Source organism: Nothobranchius furzeri, chromosome 3 (genome assembly GCF_043380555.1).
Source record: "Nothobranchius furzeri strain GRZ-AD chromosome 3, NfurGRZ-RIMD1, whole genome shotgun sequence".
NCBI lineage: Eukaryota > Metazoa > Chordata > Actinopteri > Cyprinodontiformes > Nothobranchiidae > Nothobranchius > Nothobranchius furzeri.
In genome coordinates this window covers 83842791-83860140 of record NC_091743.1, presented here as the reverse complement: position 1 = coordinate 83860140, position 17350 = coordinate 83842791, and the positions used below count along the sequence as shown (strand labels likewise).

General features: G+C 43.1%; 2 protein-coding genes across 4 annotated transcripts in view; both read left to right on the top strand.

The window, feature by feature from the left end:
- Positions 1-1038: 1038 nt before the first annotated feature.
- Positions 1039-5004, top strand: LOC107384667 (leucine-rich repeat-containing protein 4C). Its single transcript, XM_054734592.2, has 2 exons — positions 1039-1143; positions 3293-5004. The coding sequence occupies exon 2, from the start codon at positions 3307-3309 to the stop codon at positions 4369-4371; it is 1065 nt and encodes a 354-aa protein (XP_054590567.2). The 5' UTR covers positions 1039-1143; positions 3293-3306; the 3' UTR covers positions 4372-5004.
- Positions 5005-6468: 1464 nt separating this feature from the next.
- LOC107384666 (major facilitator superfamily domain-containing protein 6-A) overlaps positions 6469-17350 on the top strand; it is a 30855-nt gene continuing 19973 nt past the window's right edge. For all 3 annotated transcript variants that reach the window (XM_015958027.3, XM_015958030.3, XM_070549654.1), the window contains exons 1-4: positions 6469-6698; positions 7742-9242; positions 12527-12624; positions 14656-14817. In XM_015958027.3, coding sequence (XP_015813513.3) covers positions 7744-9242; positions 12527-12624; positions 14656-14817 — 1759 coding nt within the window. In that variant the 5' untranslated portion in view covers positions 6469-6698; positions 7742-7743. The remainder of the gene's footprint in view (positions 6699-7741; positions 9243-12526; positions 12625-14655; positions 14818-17350) is intronic.

Genomic DNA, 17350 nt, shown 5'->3' with positions numbered 1-17350 from the left:
CTGATGTGTTTGTCATTTTGTTGGAGGTTCTGCTCCCAGGGATTTTTGACCATAATGGCTAGCCGTTGGTAAGATTTTACTCGAACACAAAAATATTGCTTGCTTGCAATGATTCAGGTATGTACTGCCCCCCCCCCCCCCCCCCCCCCCCGGCCCCATTGCCAGGGAAGATACACACTGTCACTTTAAGTGTAGCAACACAATTTAATCCCATGAGGTTATTTAATATTGTGTTCTGTACGCTAACAAACCCCTGGCACTTTTTGTAAAGTTATATTCATTATTTATTATGTTCCTGTTTTCCTTTGCTTGTTTATCCTCCTTGTAATGTTGCAAGTTGGAAATAAAGTTTGAAAAAAAAATCACATGTGCTGTAAAACGGATTCACAACCCATGTCAAAAATCATTTCTAAATAAAAGTTGTTCCGAATTATATTAACTTTACAGTCATGTAGTCTTTTCTTTGCAAAGATTATTTTAACCTTTTTATTTTACACTTTTAATTCTTGAAACTTAATATTAGTACTGTATTAGCTATTTAATACAGTCAGACCCTATTCTGGGTAACTTTTACATTTAGACCACTTCCATCTATTTAAACATGTATTTTTGATACTTCGAACGATTGTTTACACATATTCTCCATTTAAATTAACTGGTTATTATCTTTTTCTAAACTCTTTAAACTACCACTTTTTTTATCCCAAAAATAAAAGTTTCAGATTTGTATACATTTCAAATCTGCTTTTGTATAAATTTAAACCCCTTTCTTGTCAGAATCCACATTTTTAAAACATTAGATGTTTTTCTCTTTCTGCCTTTTTGCATCAAAGCCTGAATAAAATCAAAAACCAGGAGATAAAGACGCAACAATCACATCTGTCTGGAGCTTTTAATTCTCAGCTCGTGTCCCAGTTTGGCTGCAATCTCCTAAAGCTCTCCTCTCATAAGCCCCCCCCCCCCCACACACACACACACTTCTGGTGAATAATTGACGAGTTCTCCCTCCTCTTTTCCATCACTCGTTCTTTGTGGTGTCTCTCGTCAGGTCCTCCAGGCTGTGACAAGGCCCCCCCACCTGCTGCTGGGCAGTCAGTGATGAGAGTCAGCAGGTACAGACACACGGACGGCGAGCAGCTGCTGGTAAGACTCTTATTGTTTCGTCAGGAGGGAACAGGAGCTGCTTTAACTTTATTTAAACATTAATACTTTTTGAAAATTGGAGAATTAAAGATATGTTTGGTGTAAAAAAATTACATTTACTGGAAGTTTCAGGAGACTTCACCATGAACAAAAAAAATCATTGTATTTCTGGCTTTAGGAAAACGGCATTTCTTTGTAAGAAATTCACCATGAAACGTAGTTAGAGAGTTGTTATATTTGATTGTGTTTTATAAAATCTGTAAGTTTCTTATCAAGCTGATTAAAGTTTATGTTTTTGTTGTTTACTTTATTCTCCGAGTCATGAAGGCTCAGATTAGATTCTAGCTGATTATGTCATGAAGGCATTTCTAAATGAAAGTTGTGTAATTCCTTGAAGAAATCCATGCCCCCCAAACACACACACACACACACACACACACACACACACATCATTTCCCTACACTGCTATTGTAAGAATGTTTTTAATCATTCTCATTTTTAGACATTTTGTTTTATTTTTAGTCTAAAAACAAAATAAATTCCTCTCTAGAAAAATAAAATTACATAAATTACGATAAATGTTGTTAAATATGAAGAGGGGAAAAAATGGGGTAAGCAAAAGTTGCTTGGCTAGAAATCTTAAAGGTAGTGGCCAGACCCGGCATTAAAATTGTATAAATACAGTATAACTAGACTTTACCATCTATATAAACACGAACTGGGTCCAGTTTTTCATTTTGTTAAGAAATTTAGTCATAAATCATTACAGAAAATCAAAATTCTCTCCTCCTGGCAGTGAAGAACTGTGTTTTACATATACTCACACACGTCATACTAGGTAGCTGCTGTTGCTAGCATGGTAAATCACTGTTGTAAGCAAGGCGCCTGGACATTGAGAAACACCCTGTATTTTGTTTACTATCATGATCCTAATTAAAACAGAAAATTGTGTTTACAGCTGCAGCTAAAGGTCTGCAGAGAAGGTCATTGGCTGCAAACTCCCCTCCATTCAAGATCTGTACACCTCTAGGACATTGAGGCGTGCAGGTCGGATAATAGCTGACTGGTGTCACCCTGGACACAGTCTCTTCGACTCGCTCTGGCAGAAGGCTCAGATCCATTCGGACCAGAACCTCTCGCCACAAAAACAGTTTCTTCCCCTCTGCAGTTGGACTTTTGAATGAAAATCCTAGGGCAGCCCACTCAAGTTGATTGGTCCCAGTCACGTGACCCGTTGCTGTGCTTGAACCATTCAGCAAACACTCAGATTAATACCTACACAGAGTAGATAGCTGCTTCTCTAATTCTTGCCACTTTTTACATTAATAATTTTATCATGAGTGTTTTATTAGTTCTTATATTTTCTTATTTCTTAATTTTTTTCTATCTTACCTTCTGCACCAAAATATCGCAGCAATTTCCTAATGTTGTGACTTGGCACATATATGGCAACAAAAACTTCTGATTCTGATTCTCCTACTCGTATTTTTAGCTAACATAGGTTCAATCTAAAAAAATAACCTACATCTATAAATCCATTTAGAATCACACCGGTACTTCTGGGCTCCAGCTGGTGAGTCCCGTTAGCATGACTGCTGCAGCACTAGCCGTGTTAGCTCCGGTGTTACACCAAATTCTGCGACCCTTCACAACCGCCTTTTTAAAAGAAATAGGAAACACCCCAGTGGCCAAGCTAGAGTTGAAAATGTCTAAGATGGCGGGGCCCAAATAGGGATGATATCACCCACCATCCTCGGGGGGAGAGGGTCCTCAGGAGAACCTGCTGGCTTCATATTTCCAATCAGATCTGCCAGTTCACTAAGAGAGATGGGTTAATGAGGGAGGTTCTGGTGGTACATCAGGACAGCCGGATCCTGGTTGCACAAGACGATCCCTAATGTCCCAGACTGTGTGAAGAAAGAAGGATCAACACTACCAAACTTAAAATTTGATTTTTTTAACTAAAAATAAGATAAAATGTCTAAAAACTTGAATTTTTTTTCTTAGAAATTATTTTTTTACAGTGTTTGTTATTTTTTGCAGTGTTTGTTAACACTGCAAAAAATAATTTGTTTGTTAACACAAAGAGGCAAAAACATTATCACCCACCTTTCATTTTTCAGTGGTGACAACTTTGCTGCTGTTTCAGGAGCGGTTTGAACCATGAAGGAGCTGCTGCTTGTCCTGCTGGTGACGGAGGTGTCCGCCAGGTCCAATAACACCCGGTGTAGGCTGGGCTGTGACTGTCGTAGAGATCTGAGGTTCACCATCTGCTCCAGAGCTAACCTCACCCACCCTCCCAGTGGAGTCCCCCCCTCCACCGAGCTCCTGGACCTGTCAGACAACTTCATCTCCATCATCCCCAAAAAGGTCTTCAGCAAGAACCGCAAGCTGAGGATCCTGCTGCTGCAGAACAACAACATCAGGGTGGTGGAGGATGGAGGCTTCTCACAGATGGAGTTTCTGCAGAAGTTGGACCTTAGCTGGAACCGGATCTCTACCCTGACTGAGGGCTTCTCCATTGGGCTGACCTTCCTGCAGGAGCTGCAGCTGTCCCACAATCAGTTGGCCAACCTGGACAGCCGCTGCTTCTTCCATCTGGATGGCCTGCAGAAGTTGAATCTGACCAACAACAGCATCCACGCCGTCCAGATGAGGTCCTTCTCGTCCATGAGCAGCCTGCGGCAGCTCCACCTGCAAGACAACCAGCTGACGTCTCTGAGGAGCGGTACCTTCTCCATGCTGCGCTCCCTGGAGGTCCTCAACCTGGCAGGGAACCAGATCAGTGACATGGACCTGTCTGTTTTCAGTCCGCTCACCAGCATGACGGTTCTGAACCTGGCCCACAACCAGCTGTCCACAGTCACCTTCAAAACGTTCCTGAGCATCCACGCCTACAGCACCCACATCCAGTTGCAGGGGAACCCCTGGAACTGTGACTGTGACCTGCACAGAGTATTCCGGAAGCTCCGGAGCATCCAGAGGCTCTTCCTGGACGACTACTCCAACCTGACTTGTATGGAGCCGCCCGTCCTCAGGAATGACCTGCTGATGGACGTGGACAGCGAGCTGTGCATCGCTGAGACCGTCACCGTGCTCATCATCACCATCACCGTGGTGATCACCGTGCTGGCAGCCATGCTTATGGGCGAGAGGAAGAAGAAGAAGAGGAGGAAGGGACTTCACTGGACGCAGCAGGGGGACTTTTCAGACGATTCAGACTTCTGAAACACCCTTCTTCATCCTCCTCTCAGAAGTCTTCATCTCCTCTCTCCAACCGACCTCGGAGAAACGAGTTACCTGATTCTGTCTGGCTGGATTCCTGCTAGAATTTACCGTGTCCTCTACTAAAATAACAATGTGATTTATTTGGACACAAACTAGGATATTGTGACGTTTAAAGGGTTTGTGGCTCCCCTTGCAGGTCAAACCGACTCGCTGCACTGGAAAACCTTGACCTGGAGCAGACGGGTGTGGTTTGAACCTTTTATGAGGCCTTCCAGGAACACTTGTCCGGAATCCCTTCTCACCTGTTTCCACACCTTTGTTGGCGTTGGTGTCACCATGCCACGCCGTCCTGTTCTGATATTAGAAACACTCTCAGTTCTGTCTAAAGTCTGTATCTGCATCTTTTTCTGTCGCATGTTTGATGAGTTTTTATTAAACAGAAATATTGTTTTATTCCCACAAATTGTGAATAAAGTTGAAATGTTTTCTAGGTGACAAAGATGAGTCAAGGAGCATTTCGGAAATTAAACTCTCCAGGCTTTCATCTTTTGGATTATAGAACGCTTTTTATCCGCTGATTTGCAAATATGTGAATTCACCTCATGGCCGTAATTTATTGGGGGGGGGGGGGGGGGGGGGGGGCACGTGCCCCGCACTTTTTCCAAAGTCAAGTTTTGACCCCTGCAATTTTACCATCCAAAAACAATATTACGCTACATTAAATTGACACTGGTTGAGCTCTAGGACCAAGCTGAAAACAACCGTTTGTGTTGAAGCCTGTTTCCCATTACAGCATACTGTAAAGATACCCCCCCCCCCCCACACACACACACACTTCTAAAGTGAAAATTACGTCCATGATTCACCTGTACAAATTACATCATGTTCTAAAATCCAAATTAAACAATTTTTGTATCCTGTAAAAATTCAGAAATGTTTATTTTTCGTTCTCTTGAATTTATTTCTTTGATGAGGACAACTTATTATTTAGTGTTCCTATAAAAATAAAAATAATTTTGACATCTTGTTGTGCGACTGATTCTTCTGTCATATTGCTGCTGATTTTATATTTTACTTTAAAAAATTGTTCCTTGTTGAGTCTTTAAATCATAAACTTAAATATTAGCAGAGTGTTTCTTTAATGATTTGCTGTTATTAGCGGAAGCTTTTTGTGAGGCAGCGGAGACGCCCAGGCGGAGCCGCTCTTCTGCTGCTTCACCGACACCAGTCACACCAACCGGATGTCGACAAAATAAAAAAAAAATTTGTTGACCCTAAAAATGTAAAAAATGTCAAATTAATGAATATTCTTTAAATTTGAATCACTTTAAGTTAGTTTCTCTTCAGTCTTCTTCTTCTTCTTCTTCTTCTTCTTCTTCTTCTTCTTCTTCTTCTTCTTCTTCTTCTTCTTATTATTATTATTATTATTATTATTATTATTATTGTTGTTATTATTATTATTATTATTAGTAGTAGTAGTAAATCATGTGAACTTTCTTCAATTAACCAATTTAATGTTCTGTTAATTATGTGGCAAGCAGCCATTTAAGATCAAATGTGATCATTTTTAGATGACAAAAACAACATAATCATTAAATTTGAAAAATCTGTTGCATCTTACTGAGTGAATATAAAGTTACAGGGCCATTATGAAGCATGCTGAAGTGTATTTCTGATTTTAAAAGGTTATACATTTTTCCTATTTGTTGTAGAAAGCTTCTTGAACAGCCTACGCTCACTGAATAACAGCTGTTATCCTTCATGATTGATACATGGATTTAGGAGACTGGGGTTTTTTAAAGAGGGAAGATAACCATTGAGGTTTTTTTTGGCTAATTTTAGATTGGCTTTAATCTCATCTACTTGTTGGTAAAAATTCAATTTATCTAAAAAAATCCTGTTTAGTAAACCATTATTACGTAGTAATTTATGGGTGAGTTGGAAAAAACGACATTTAAATACGCTTACACAGAAACACTTTAAAATGAGCGTAATGTTCCTTTAAAGACAGTTTTATTTTGGCAAGTTCCACCGGAAGCAGTTAGCTCGCTCGCGCCAGACTTGACGGTTGAGCGTCTCAGTCGGGACAGGTGGGATCTCCGGTCTGACGAGCCGCTGTTGTCCTCACAACAAAGCAACCGGGCCGGAAGAACAAAAAGATTCGGCCCTGAAACAAAAACATGGACACATCGCGGTGACGTTAGTCGTTTTTTCCACAGAAAGTCGCAAGTTTAGCTCCTTTTATGAGTGAAAATGCCTCTCCGAGCGGAGATGAATTCAACTGAAACTGCGCAGTCATAGCTTAATGGGATCTTTAACCTGAACAGGTAATACCTTTGTTTTAGTTTTCTTTCTTATGTTGTATTTTATTTGAAGTTGAGCTATAATATTTAAGCGGTCTCGTTCTGGTTTCAGGTGGTAAAAGTCCCTATTTGTGCCACTTCCTGCTAGAGACGAGTTTTCTGGCCCCAGCAGTGGCAATCTGCCACTTTTTTGAATAATGTTCGACTGAAAGTTAAAAAAGAGACATGTCAGAGACTTCCGCATCAGGCCGTCAGTGACAGACAGGCGGGCCATAGGGTCTCAGCATGTGGACCAAGCTTTTTCTCTAACAAAATGTGATTTTAGACCAAAAATACTTTACTTACTTGTATTAAAGCGGGTTGAAACAAAAAGGAACACACGAGGGTCTGTTTTAGTTCTATTAAATGTGTCAACTGTCTTTTAAATTAGATATTTTTTACTCATGAGACCAAAAATGGTTGTTTTGACATGGGAAATGTGGATTAAATAGGTATAGATTTACATTTATGGTCTTTTTTTCATTCAATTCTCATTTAACCATATCATAAAAAAATGTATGCAATAAATCTGCACAAAATGATAATAAAGGCTCTAAAAATGTTTAAAACTACTCTATTTTATTCATTTGAAACCCCTAAAAAATGAAATAACAGAACAGGGTTTGGTAGCAGGCGATCAAAGGTCTGTAATATAAAGACTGGTGATTTCTAAACCAGATGAATGGCAAAGCATTAACTATTCTTCAGAAGGCATGTGTTCAGTATTTAAAACTTCTCATTTCCCAGCAGATCCGTCTATTTATACTCATATTAGCTGTTGGTTATTCGTCCCACAGACCCGAGTGTTGACGTCAGGAAGTCTAAAGAGAATTAAGTGATATAATAACGAGAGAACAGGATCAACAGAGCATTTATTTTTAATTTTTACTTTAATTCAACAGCTTGTTCACACATAATTGTTAGTTTCTTTGGTAGAGGTGAGCTGGACAGTCCGCTGTAGGGGAAGTTCAGCATCGTTTGGTTGTTAAATGCTCTGCTGCTTCATCGCTCATTTCCTTATCCTCCAGATATGGCAGCTGATGACAAGGTTGCCATCCTAACGGACGATGAAGAGGAGCAGAAGAGGAAGTATGTTCTTTCTGAGCCATTTAACACCCTGTCCATGGTGCAGCAGGCGGGCGAGCCGACGCCAGCGCCGCCCGAACAGCTGCCGACCCCCCAACCAGACCCCGTGGACTGCTGTGAGAGGATGTGCCTTCGGGTTAACAGTCACCTCCTCATCTCTAAAGTCTTCTACTTCTTCTTCTATGCCGCCTATGGCTCTCTGCACCCCCTGCTGGCGGTTTACTACAAACAGCTGGGTATGTCGCCCAGCCGAAGCGGTCTGCTCGTTGGTATAAGATACTTTATTGAGTTCTGCAGCGCCCCCTTCTGGGGCGTTGTGGCGGACAGATTTAGGAAAGGGAAGGTCGTCCTGCTGTTTTCTGTTTTCTGCTGGTTGGTGTTCAACTGTGGCATCGGTTTTGTCAAACCAGCGGAGATGAAGTGTGAGAAGGTCCCCTCCGCTGCGACCACTGCACCAGCTGTGCCAACAACCACTCCTCCAGCTAACGTGACTCTTCCAGCTAACTCCACCAACCACACCAGGAGTCGGAGGAGTGCTATAGACCTTCTACGGCTCACAGAAGTCCTGGACTCTTCCTTTAGCGTGATCCATCGATACCAACGAAGTATTGATGCCAATGCAACTTCAGCTCCCAGCACCACCGCACTCACACCAAACTCCGCCCTCCAGACCACCACCACCTCTTCCTCCTCACCCACCTCCCCGGCTCCAACTACTAAGAGCGAGTACCGCATCGTCTACAATGAGGACCAGGTGCAGAACATCTTCCTGATCATCCTGCTTGTCATCATCGTGGGCGAGTTCTTCAGCGCTCCTGCCGTCACCATCGTGGACACCGTCACCCTGCAGTACCTGGGTAAAGCCCGGGACCGCTATGGCCTGCAGAGGATGTGGGGCTCTCTGGGCTGGGGTCTGGCCATGCTGCTGGTGGGCATCTGGATCGATCACACGCACATACGCGTCCTGATCGACGGCATCGGCTGCGTCATGCCTGAATACCGCCTCCACAACTACCAGCTCGCCTTCATCGTCTTCGGCGTGCTGATGGGCGTGGCCCTCATTGTGGCCACTCAGTTTTATTTTGAGAAAGGCAGCGAGTACCGACAGAAGATCCCAGAAGTCCCCGAGAACTCGGCGAACCCTCAGCCCCCTCTTGAGTCCAGCTCCCCAGACCAGACACCCGTCAGCCCCGAGGGCACCCAGGAGTTCCAGTACTGGGACCTGCTGAGGCTGCTCTGCACGGTGCGCTACAGCTCCATACTCTTTGTCGCCTGGTTCATGGGCTTCGGCTACGGCTTCGTCTTCAGCTTCCTGTACTGGCACCTGGAGGACCTGAAGGGGACGACCACGCTGTTTGGGGTCTGCTCCGTCCTGAGCCACGTGTCTGAGCTCGGGGCTTACTTCACCAGCCACAAGTTCATCGAGCTGGTGGGACACGTCAGGTAAGGAACCAGACGATAAGTCAAACACGTTATTGACCACTAACCACGGAAACATTTGTCTGTTTCGTCTGTGAAGGTTCTCAGTCATCCAGGTCATTGTAGTCTAACGAGCTTTGAAAGAAAAGCGTCTGGACTTCTTTGAGTTGCTTGAAGACGTTTCACCTCTCATCCGAGAGGCTTCTTCAGTTCTAAGGTCAAATGGTGGAGAGTCCCAGATTTAAACCCAGTGGGAGTTTCCCCCCGAAGAGGTGGCTCATGTGTTTATGTAGAAGATCATCAGGGGGTCTTTTGTTCCCTCTTCGGGGGGGAAACTCCCACGGGGTTTAAATCTGGGACTCTCCACCATTTGACCTTAGAACTGAAGAAGCCTCTCGGATGAGAGGTGAAACGTCTTCAAGCAACTCAAAGAAGTCCAGACGCTTTTCTTTCAAAATTTGTCCGTTTCATTTTATCGCCATTACAAGCGATGCTGCATTAGATTTTTCGATGGTTCTGGTTTTATTTACATTTATCGTCTCAGTGCTGTGGGATCAAAGTTAGGATGAACGTCCACCAGTTCTGGCTGCACCTGTTAGTTTACTTCTCATGTGGCAGCCAGAAGAACACGTTCAGAGACTGGTTTGACGAAAAACGACTCGTCTGAATCAGTCGGTTGGGTTTTACGATCACAACGTTTTCTCTGATTCTGAGCCACGGTTCTCCTGAGTGTTTATTGTCTTGGATAAACTCGCCGATGGTTCTGGTCGTTCTGCTCTTTGTCCGTCCAGCTGCGTTAGCCGAACAGTGACGAGCAAGCTCTCGTCTCTGACACAAAGCCATCATTGATGCTCCGGCCTCGCGTGTCTGAATGTTGGGCCGGGCCGAGCTGCCAGCAGGGACATCTGAGAGAGACGTGTTGAATTTCAGGCCGCAGCTCTTAAACCCTAATGGCTGTGCTGCTGTGGCCTCAGTGACGTCCGTTCACTCTGCTGTAGCCACTCCTGCTGAATCGTGTCTGATCCTCGTCGGTGCATCTCCACGATTAGCTGGTATTTCCACAGAGCCGGTGCATATTTAATTACATTGTGACTCGAATTATTTATTTAGTGTTTCTGAAGCTGCAAACAGAACGAGCAGAAGCAAAGGCAACATTATTAATCTAGATAAGATTTTACATCTTAAACCAGGGGTGTCAAATATGCGGCCCGCGGGCCGGATCTGGCCCGCAAGCGGGTTTAATCCGGCCCACGAGGTGGTTGTGTAAACTTTATTTTCATACTTTACAATGTAGAGTGAAAACAAACTTATCTTTGTGAGCAAGTTTTCTCTAATGAGTATAAATAAAACAAAGCTGCGCTCAAGGCCCACACAAGAACTTGAGTCACATCCTGAAGTTGGCCGCCACTCAGGATGTGACTTGATGTTGATGTGCTGGTGAAAGCTAAAAGATGTAAAGTAGAATGAGTCAAATATACTTTAAGTGCTGCATGAAACTGATCTTGCCATGTGATCTGTAAGCTCTTTGAATCACTAAGAAATGTTTTTTTTATTTGTTCATTTTAGTTTTTTTTTTTTTTTTTTCAAATTTTCAAGTACACTTCAGGTGTTGTACTTGTACTACACTGTCCTCAGGCTCTAGCCTTGTTTTATATTGATTGTATTAAAACAAAGAAAACAATCTGAAGTTGTTTTTTTTTTAATTCACCAGTCCGGCCCACTTGGGACTAGATTTCCCTCAATGTGGCCCCTGAGCTAAAATGAGTTTGACACCCCTGTCTTAAACTAACCGTAGTTGTAACATAACAATAAAATCTACCTGGATTACTAAAAAAATCCAGAGACATCTGAACACCCGTCAAATAAAACAATAAAAGCTTTCCTCTTCTCTAGATTATAAACGTATTCATGCGACTCTGTTGCTGTCATGTAAAAGTCCACTTTAACAGAACGAAATAACGGGTTTTTATGGAGTTACCCTCGGCGTTCTGTGTTGTTTTAACCAGATAAAACCAAAGCAGAGATCATAAACAGTCCCTGGTTCTACTGAGCTTCTGTGGAAGCATCCATGTTCGCTGTGTGGGAGCACGAAGGTCACCCCGGTCCTGAAAAGGGTTTGTGTTTACAGAACAAAAGTCCGAAAACAAACAGGCAAAGGGCGGAGAGGTCGGCTTTAATCCACCAGCCCCTCGACCTGTCTCACCTCTACAGTCCTGGGAGCTAAAGCATCTTAAATAATTTAGTTATGGATCGCCGCAACACTAAATCAGGATGTAAAACATTTAATCAGAGTTATTCCAAGTGTTTATAACGAGGACACGGTCAGTTCTTTATGTAAACAAGGTCAGCTTCACACAACATTTATATTTATTTATGTTTATCAGACGTAGAGTTAAAGTATAGTTTAATATTATAAGTGTGGGACTCAAGTCTCTCCTGTGTGTTTGTTGACGTTCTGTTTTCCCCAGCTGGCCTGAGTCTGACTCATGTTTCTGCTGAGTGGAGGTTAGCTCACAACCACTTCCTCTCTGTTCAGTGAGACTTATCCGGTGTGTTCTCGTTGCTCTGATTGGTCAAACACCAACAGAACCTACTGAGTCCTTGTTCTGCACAATCTTAGATGTTGTCCTCCTCGTTCTCCTGCAGCAGGCCTCTTCCCGTCAGCTCACCCTCTCGGGGTTTCAGCTTTTACTGTTCTTATATAACTGTGTGAATGCTCTTCCTGTTCTGATGAAGGTTGTCCGGCCGTCCATCTTCTGGCCTTGTTTAATCAAACGTTCATGAGCAAACAGAAAACGATCTCTTCTGGTGGTGAGCAGAAGATGGAGTGTGGGTGTGTCCTCGTTTTGAGACGGCTGCTAACAGGAACGCTCCTGCTTGCAGCTTCACACTCGGGTCGTTTTGTGTTTACACTTACAAAGATGAATCGTGCAGACATCTTTTCTGCTTTTATTCTCACTTTTTGTTTGGATAAAGTCTCTGAGGCGTCTTGAGTAGGGCAACATAAATGATGCAAAAATGAAGAGAGAGACTTTGTTTCCTAGTTTTCAGATTAAAGTCAAAAAGTTGTGAAAATAGTAAAATACATCCAGAATAAAGTCTAAATGTGTATGAAAGGGTTAAAATGTTCTTGTTCAAGGAAATACACAAAATACCCTGCAGGAAGGTAAATTACTCATAGAACTTCCTTCAGTCTTTCAAAATAAGAATCCTGTGTAACTGAGTTGTCGTGGTTTATTCATGCAAGGCAACATGGGAATTGTAGTTCTTTGGTGTAGTGTAACACTGAGCCTGTCTCTCGTCCCCAGAGTGCTGTACATCGGCCTGGCCTGCAACACCGCTCGTTACCTGTACATCTCCTACCTGAAGAACGCCTGGATCGTCCTGCCCATGGAGGTCCTTCAAGGTAAATGCCTTTATTTATTAGCAGGGTGAGGCGGCACTCTTGAACGCAGCTGGAACTGAACGCTTGTCCAACAGGTCGCCCATCAGGCGTCTGGAGTTTCCTCCTGCAGATCAGAAGGATCTGCTGTGAAAACAGACACTCCCTCTTAGTACAAGAGCTCAGTCAGCTGAATTATTTTACAGCAGCATTCCAAAAAGGAGTCCAGCTCTTCCAGGATCCCATTTGGGATTTTATTATTCGATCGCTTTGAGTCTTTGGGTTTTCATCAAGTGGAGAAAAACTCATTTCAGAAACTGAAATGGAGGTTTCACTCATAAATCAAGCTTTTAAATGTTAACATTTTCCGTACATGTGCAGTGGTCTATAGGAATGAATGCCTTGTAAGTCGTCTTCTGGAGGGGAAAGCACTTGTTCTCCTGGTTGAGGACGTAGAGTCAGCTGGAGGAGAAAGTAGCTTCAGATGACAGGATTTGGAGTCTTATTTCCTGATATTTAGAAATCTCACTTCTGATTGGCTAACAGCTACATGACTACTACTGACTCTGTTTATGTTGTGACACAGATGTTATATGCCCACAAATAACACAAGCCTGGAGGAGTTTTGCTGTGTGGTGAAGTTACTAATGCTAACGGTTAGCTTCTACTAGCTGTAGGGATGGGTACCTTTCACATTTGAATTGGTTTGGTACCAATTCCTGGTACCTAAGAATCGGTACCGGTACTGATTGTCGAACTGTTTCGCCACCGTGTGTTGTCCATTGGGGGGGTAAGGGGGGGGGGGGTGTCATTGCGAACTTACCTCGAGGCTTGGCGCTGGAATTTAAGCCGTGGCGCAGTGCCATGCCTGAGCCTCTGTAGGGGAATCACTGGATTTCACAAATGATGTCTGTGAACTTTAAAAACGCGTTTTGATACCAAGAAAGAATTTCTTTTTGAACGAGAGAAAACGCTATTTTAGATTTTGTGTGAAAAGAAGTCCAGGACTACAAATGCACATCACCAAAGTGACGTCATCAAACCAGACACGGAGAAAAACCGAGGAAAAATGGCTGTGAGTTCAGCAAACTTCAAATCCTTCCTTCAGGAAGAAAGAGCCACCATAAATCTGGCCATGTGGTGAGTAGCAGCTAAGCTAGGGGAGAGGAGATTCTCCGGTGACGTCACATATGCGACATGCCGATGTCTAATTTGTAGTCATGCTAATTAAGAATTTTTACAAGCTGATACATCTCAAAGTACGCTACTGACGTGGTCGAAACACCCATCATTACTTCTCATTTAAATTGAAATTCAACATATGTGCGATCCAGGGCGTAAGGCAAAGCGGATTAGAAAATGGCGTTTTTAGCCCCGTTGCATTAATGTTTTTGTTCTTCTGGGAACCCGTGAGCCGACCAGAAAGGGAGGAGACGTGGGCTCACTTTTGTATTCTACATACCAACAATAACATCCCTGAACTCATTAAAATGTTGCAGAAGATTTTTGTAGCATTTAAAATAAGCTAAACAAAAGCAGAGTAAGAGCCGGTGGATATTTAGAGACATCTGAGGGAAGAATAAACTTATGAACTTTTTCTAAAGGCTCTAAGTTTCCTTTCTGATCTGAGCTAAGAAACTAGACCGAGTGTGGTGAGAGCACACACCGGAGGCTACCAGGAAGCTTCAGGCAAAAGTCTTCAGTGCAGCGATTTGAACTCTCCTTGTTCTACAAGCCCACGCCGTCTCTTTGTGGTCGGGTAATGTTGAGTGCTTTATCCGCAAACAGAAAGTGATGCTGGGGGGTAATGTGAGCCTGACTAAAGTTCACCGTAACAGCACTGATGATTGTTGTGTAAATAGTCTTCTAGTTCTGGGGTAATACAACATTTATTACCTGTGTGTGTGTGTGTGTGTGTGTGTGTGTGTGTGTGTGTGTGTTTTCAATTCAACTTTATTTATAAAGCACCTTCCACAACCTTATCGGAAGCCCAAGGGGCTGAACACCATCATAAAAACATGAGCATATGTTTGTTTGTTTGTTTGTTTTGTCCAGGTGTGACCCACGCCTCGGTTTGGGCGGCCTGTATCTCCTTCCTGAGCGCCGCTGTCCCTCCGGCTCTGAGGACGTCTGCACAGGGGATCTTGCAGGGTCTGCACCTTGGACTTGGCCGGGGTTGTGGAGCCATGGTGGGAGGAGTGTTCGTCAGTTATTTTGGTACGAAAGACTCAATGCATCTGTAAAGTAGTAATTATTGTATGTATTTGGGTTCTTTTAAAGCTTAATATACTACCCTACACTTTGACCAATGTGATGTGAATTTCCATATAAATATGGAAATCCAGTCTGATTGGTCTTTAATGTTTAACCAGAAGATTTAGAATTCTTTGTTTATTCAGGGATTGTAGGACACTTCGTATTAATTCAAGAAGAGAGTCAGGTTTATTAAAAGTAAGAATTTATTTTCCAAACAATTAAACATGACAAGTTAACTAATATTACTGTGATGGATGGATCTAGGTAGATGGAATATGATGTATGGTGACTATGTGTGAATGTGAGGTTATCAGAACCTTTGTGTCTAGAAGAACTGAGTTCTGGGTGTAAAAAGGAAAGAACCTGGTCTGCATTAACTAGGAAGTTTATTCTTATCAAACCCTCATCAGACGCAATTCATGTTGTGTCTACCTCACCCTTTCGGAAGACCCTCTTCGCGGATCCAGAGTTCAGAAAGGTGGGGTGACCTCGGGGCACCGAGGTTTGTAGAATAACCGCTGCACTGACTCCAGTCCAGAGATGTTTCCGGGTCACAACAGATGGATGGAATTGTTTGCGTCTAGAAGGACTCTTAGGGAGTCGGAACAGTATCAGCGTGTTCTGCAGGAATCGTTTGCTGAGTCAGCGGTAGGCAGCTTTTAGCAGGGTTTTGACAGCTTGTCAAAATGCTCTGGGTTAAAGAGGTGTCGCTCCGGACGGCCGTAGCTTTCTCTAGAACTCACTCACCGAGAAGTGAGCTCTGTTTTAATATTCTCATATTATGAATTTGTGTCCAATTGGAACCTCAGAACATCACGCCTTCTTTCAGATACCGGATGCTCTCATTTGGGGTAAGGAAATATCTATCTGTCATGAGTTTAACTTAACTTTAATTTATCTCTAATGCACCTTGTGTCTGGGTGTAGATGATGATTGCCTTGTCATATCAAACAGTACTGATTACCATATATATACAGTGGGGCAAAAAAGTATTTAGTCAGCCACCGATTGTGCAAGTTCTCCCACTTAAAATGATGACAGAGGTCAGTAATTTTCATCAACTGTGAGAGACAGAATGTGAAAAACAATCCATGAATTCACATGGCAGGATTTTTAAAGAATTTATTTGTAAATCATGGTGGAAAATAAGTATTTGGTCAAGAACAAAAATTCAACTCAATACCTTGTAACATAACCTTTGTTGGCAATAACAGAGGTCAAACGATTACTATAGGCCTTTACCAGATTTGCACACACAGTAGCTGGTATTTTGGCCCATTCCTTCATGCAGATCTTCTCGAGAGCAGTGATGCTTTGGGGCTGTCGCCGAGCAACACGGACTTTCAACTCCCTCCACAGATTTTCTATGGAGTTGAGGTCTGGAGACTGGCTAGGCCACTCCAGGACTTTCAAATGCTTCTTACGGCGCTACTCCTTTTTTGCCCAGGCGGTGTGTTTGGGATCATTGTCATGTTGGAAGACCCAGCCACGTTTCATCTTCAAAGCTCTCACTGATGGAAGGAGGTTTTGGCTCAGAATCTCACGATACATGGCCCCATTCATTCTGTCCTTAACACGGATCAGTCGTCCTGTCCCCTTAGCAGAAAGACAGCCCCAAAGCATGATGTTCCCACCCCCATGCTTCACAGTAGGTATGGTGTTCTTGGGATGCAACTCCGTATTCTTCTTCCTCCAAACACGACGAGTCGAGTTTATACCAAAAAGTTCTACTTTGGTTTCATCTGACCACATGACATTCTCCCAATCCTCTGCTGTATCATCCATGTGCTCTCTGGCAAACTTTAGACGGGCCTGGACATGCACTGGCTTCAGCAGCGGAACACATCTGGCACTGCAGGATTTGATTCCCTGCCGTTGTAGTGTGTTACTGATGGTGACCTTTGTTACTGTGGTCCCAGCTCTCTGCAGGTCATTCACCAGGTCCCCCCGTGTGGTTCTGGGATTCTTGCTCACCGTTCTCATGATCATCTTGACCCCACGGGATGAGATCTTGCGTGGAGCCCCAGATCGAGGGAGATTATCGGTGGTCTTGTATGTCTTCCATTTTCTGATAATTGCTCCCACAGTTGATTTTTTCACACCAAGTTGCTTGCCTATTGTAGATTCACTCTTCCCAGTCTGGTGCAGGTCTACAATTATTTTCCTGGTGTCCTTCGAAAGCTCTTTGGTCTTGGCCATAGTGGAGTTTGGAGTATGACTGTTTGAGGCTGTGGACAGGTGTCTTTTATACAGATAATGAGTTCAAACAGGTGCCATTAATACAGGTAATGAGTGGAGGACAGAAAAGCTTCTTAAAGAAGACGTTACAGGTTTGTGAGAGCCAGAGATTTTCCTTATTTGAAGTGACCATATACATATTTTCCACCCTGATTTACAAATAAATTCTTTAAAAATCCTGCCATGTGAATTCATGGATTTTTTTTTCACATTCTGTCTCTCACAGTTGAAGTGTACCTATGATGTAAATTACTGA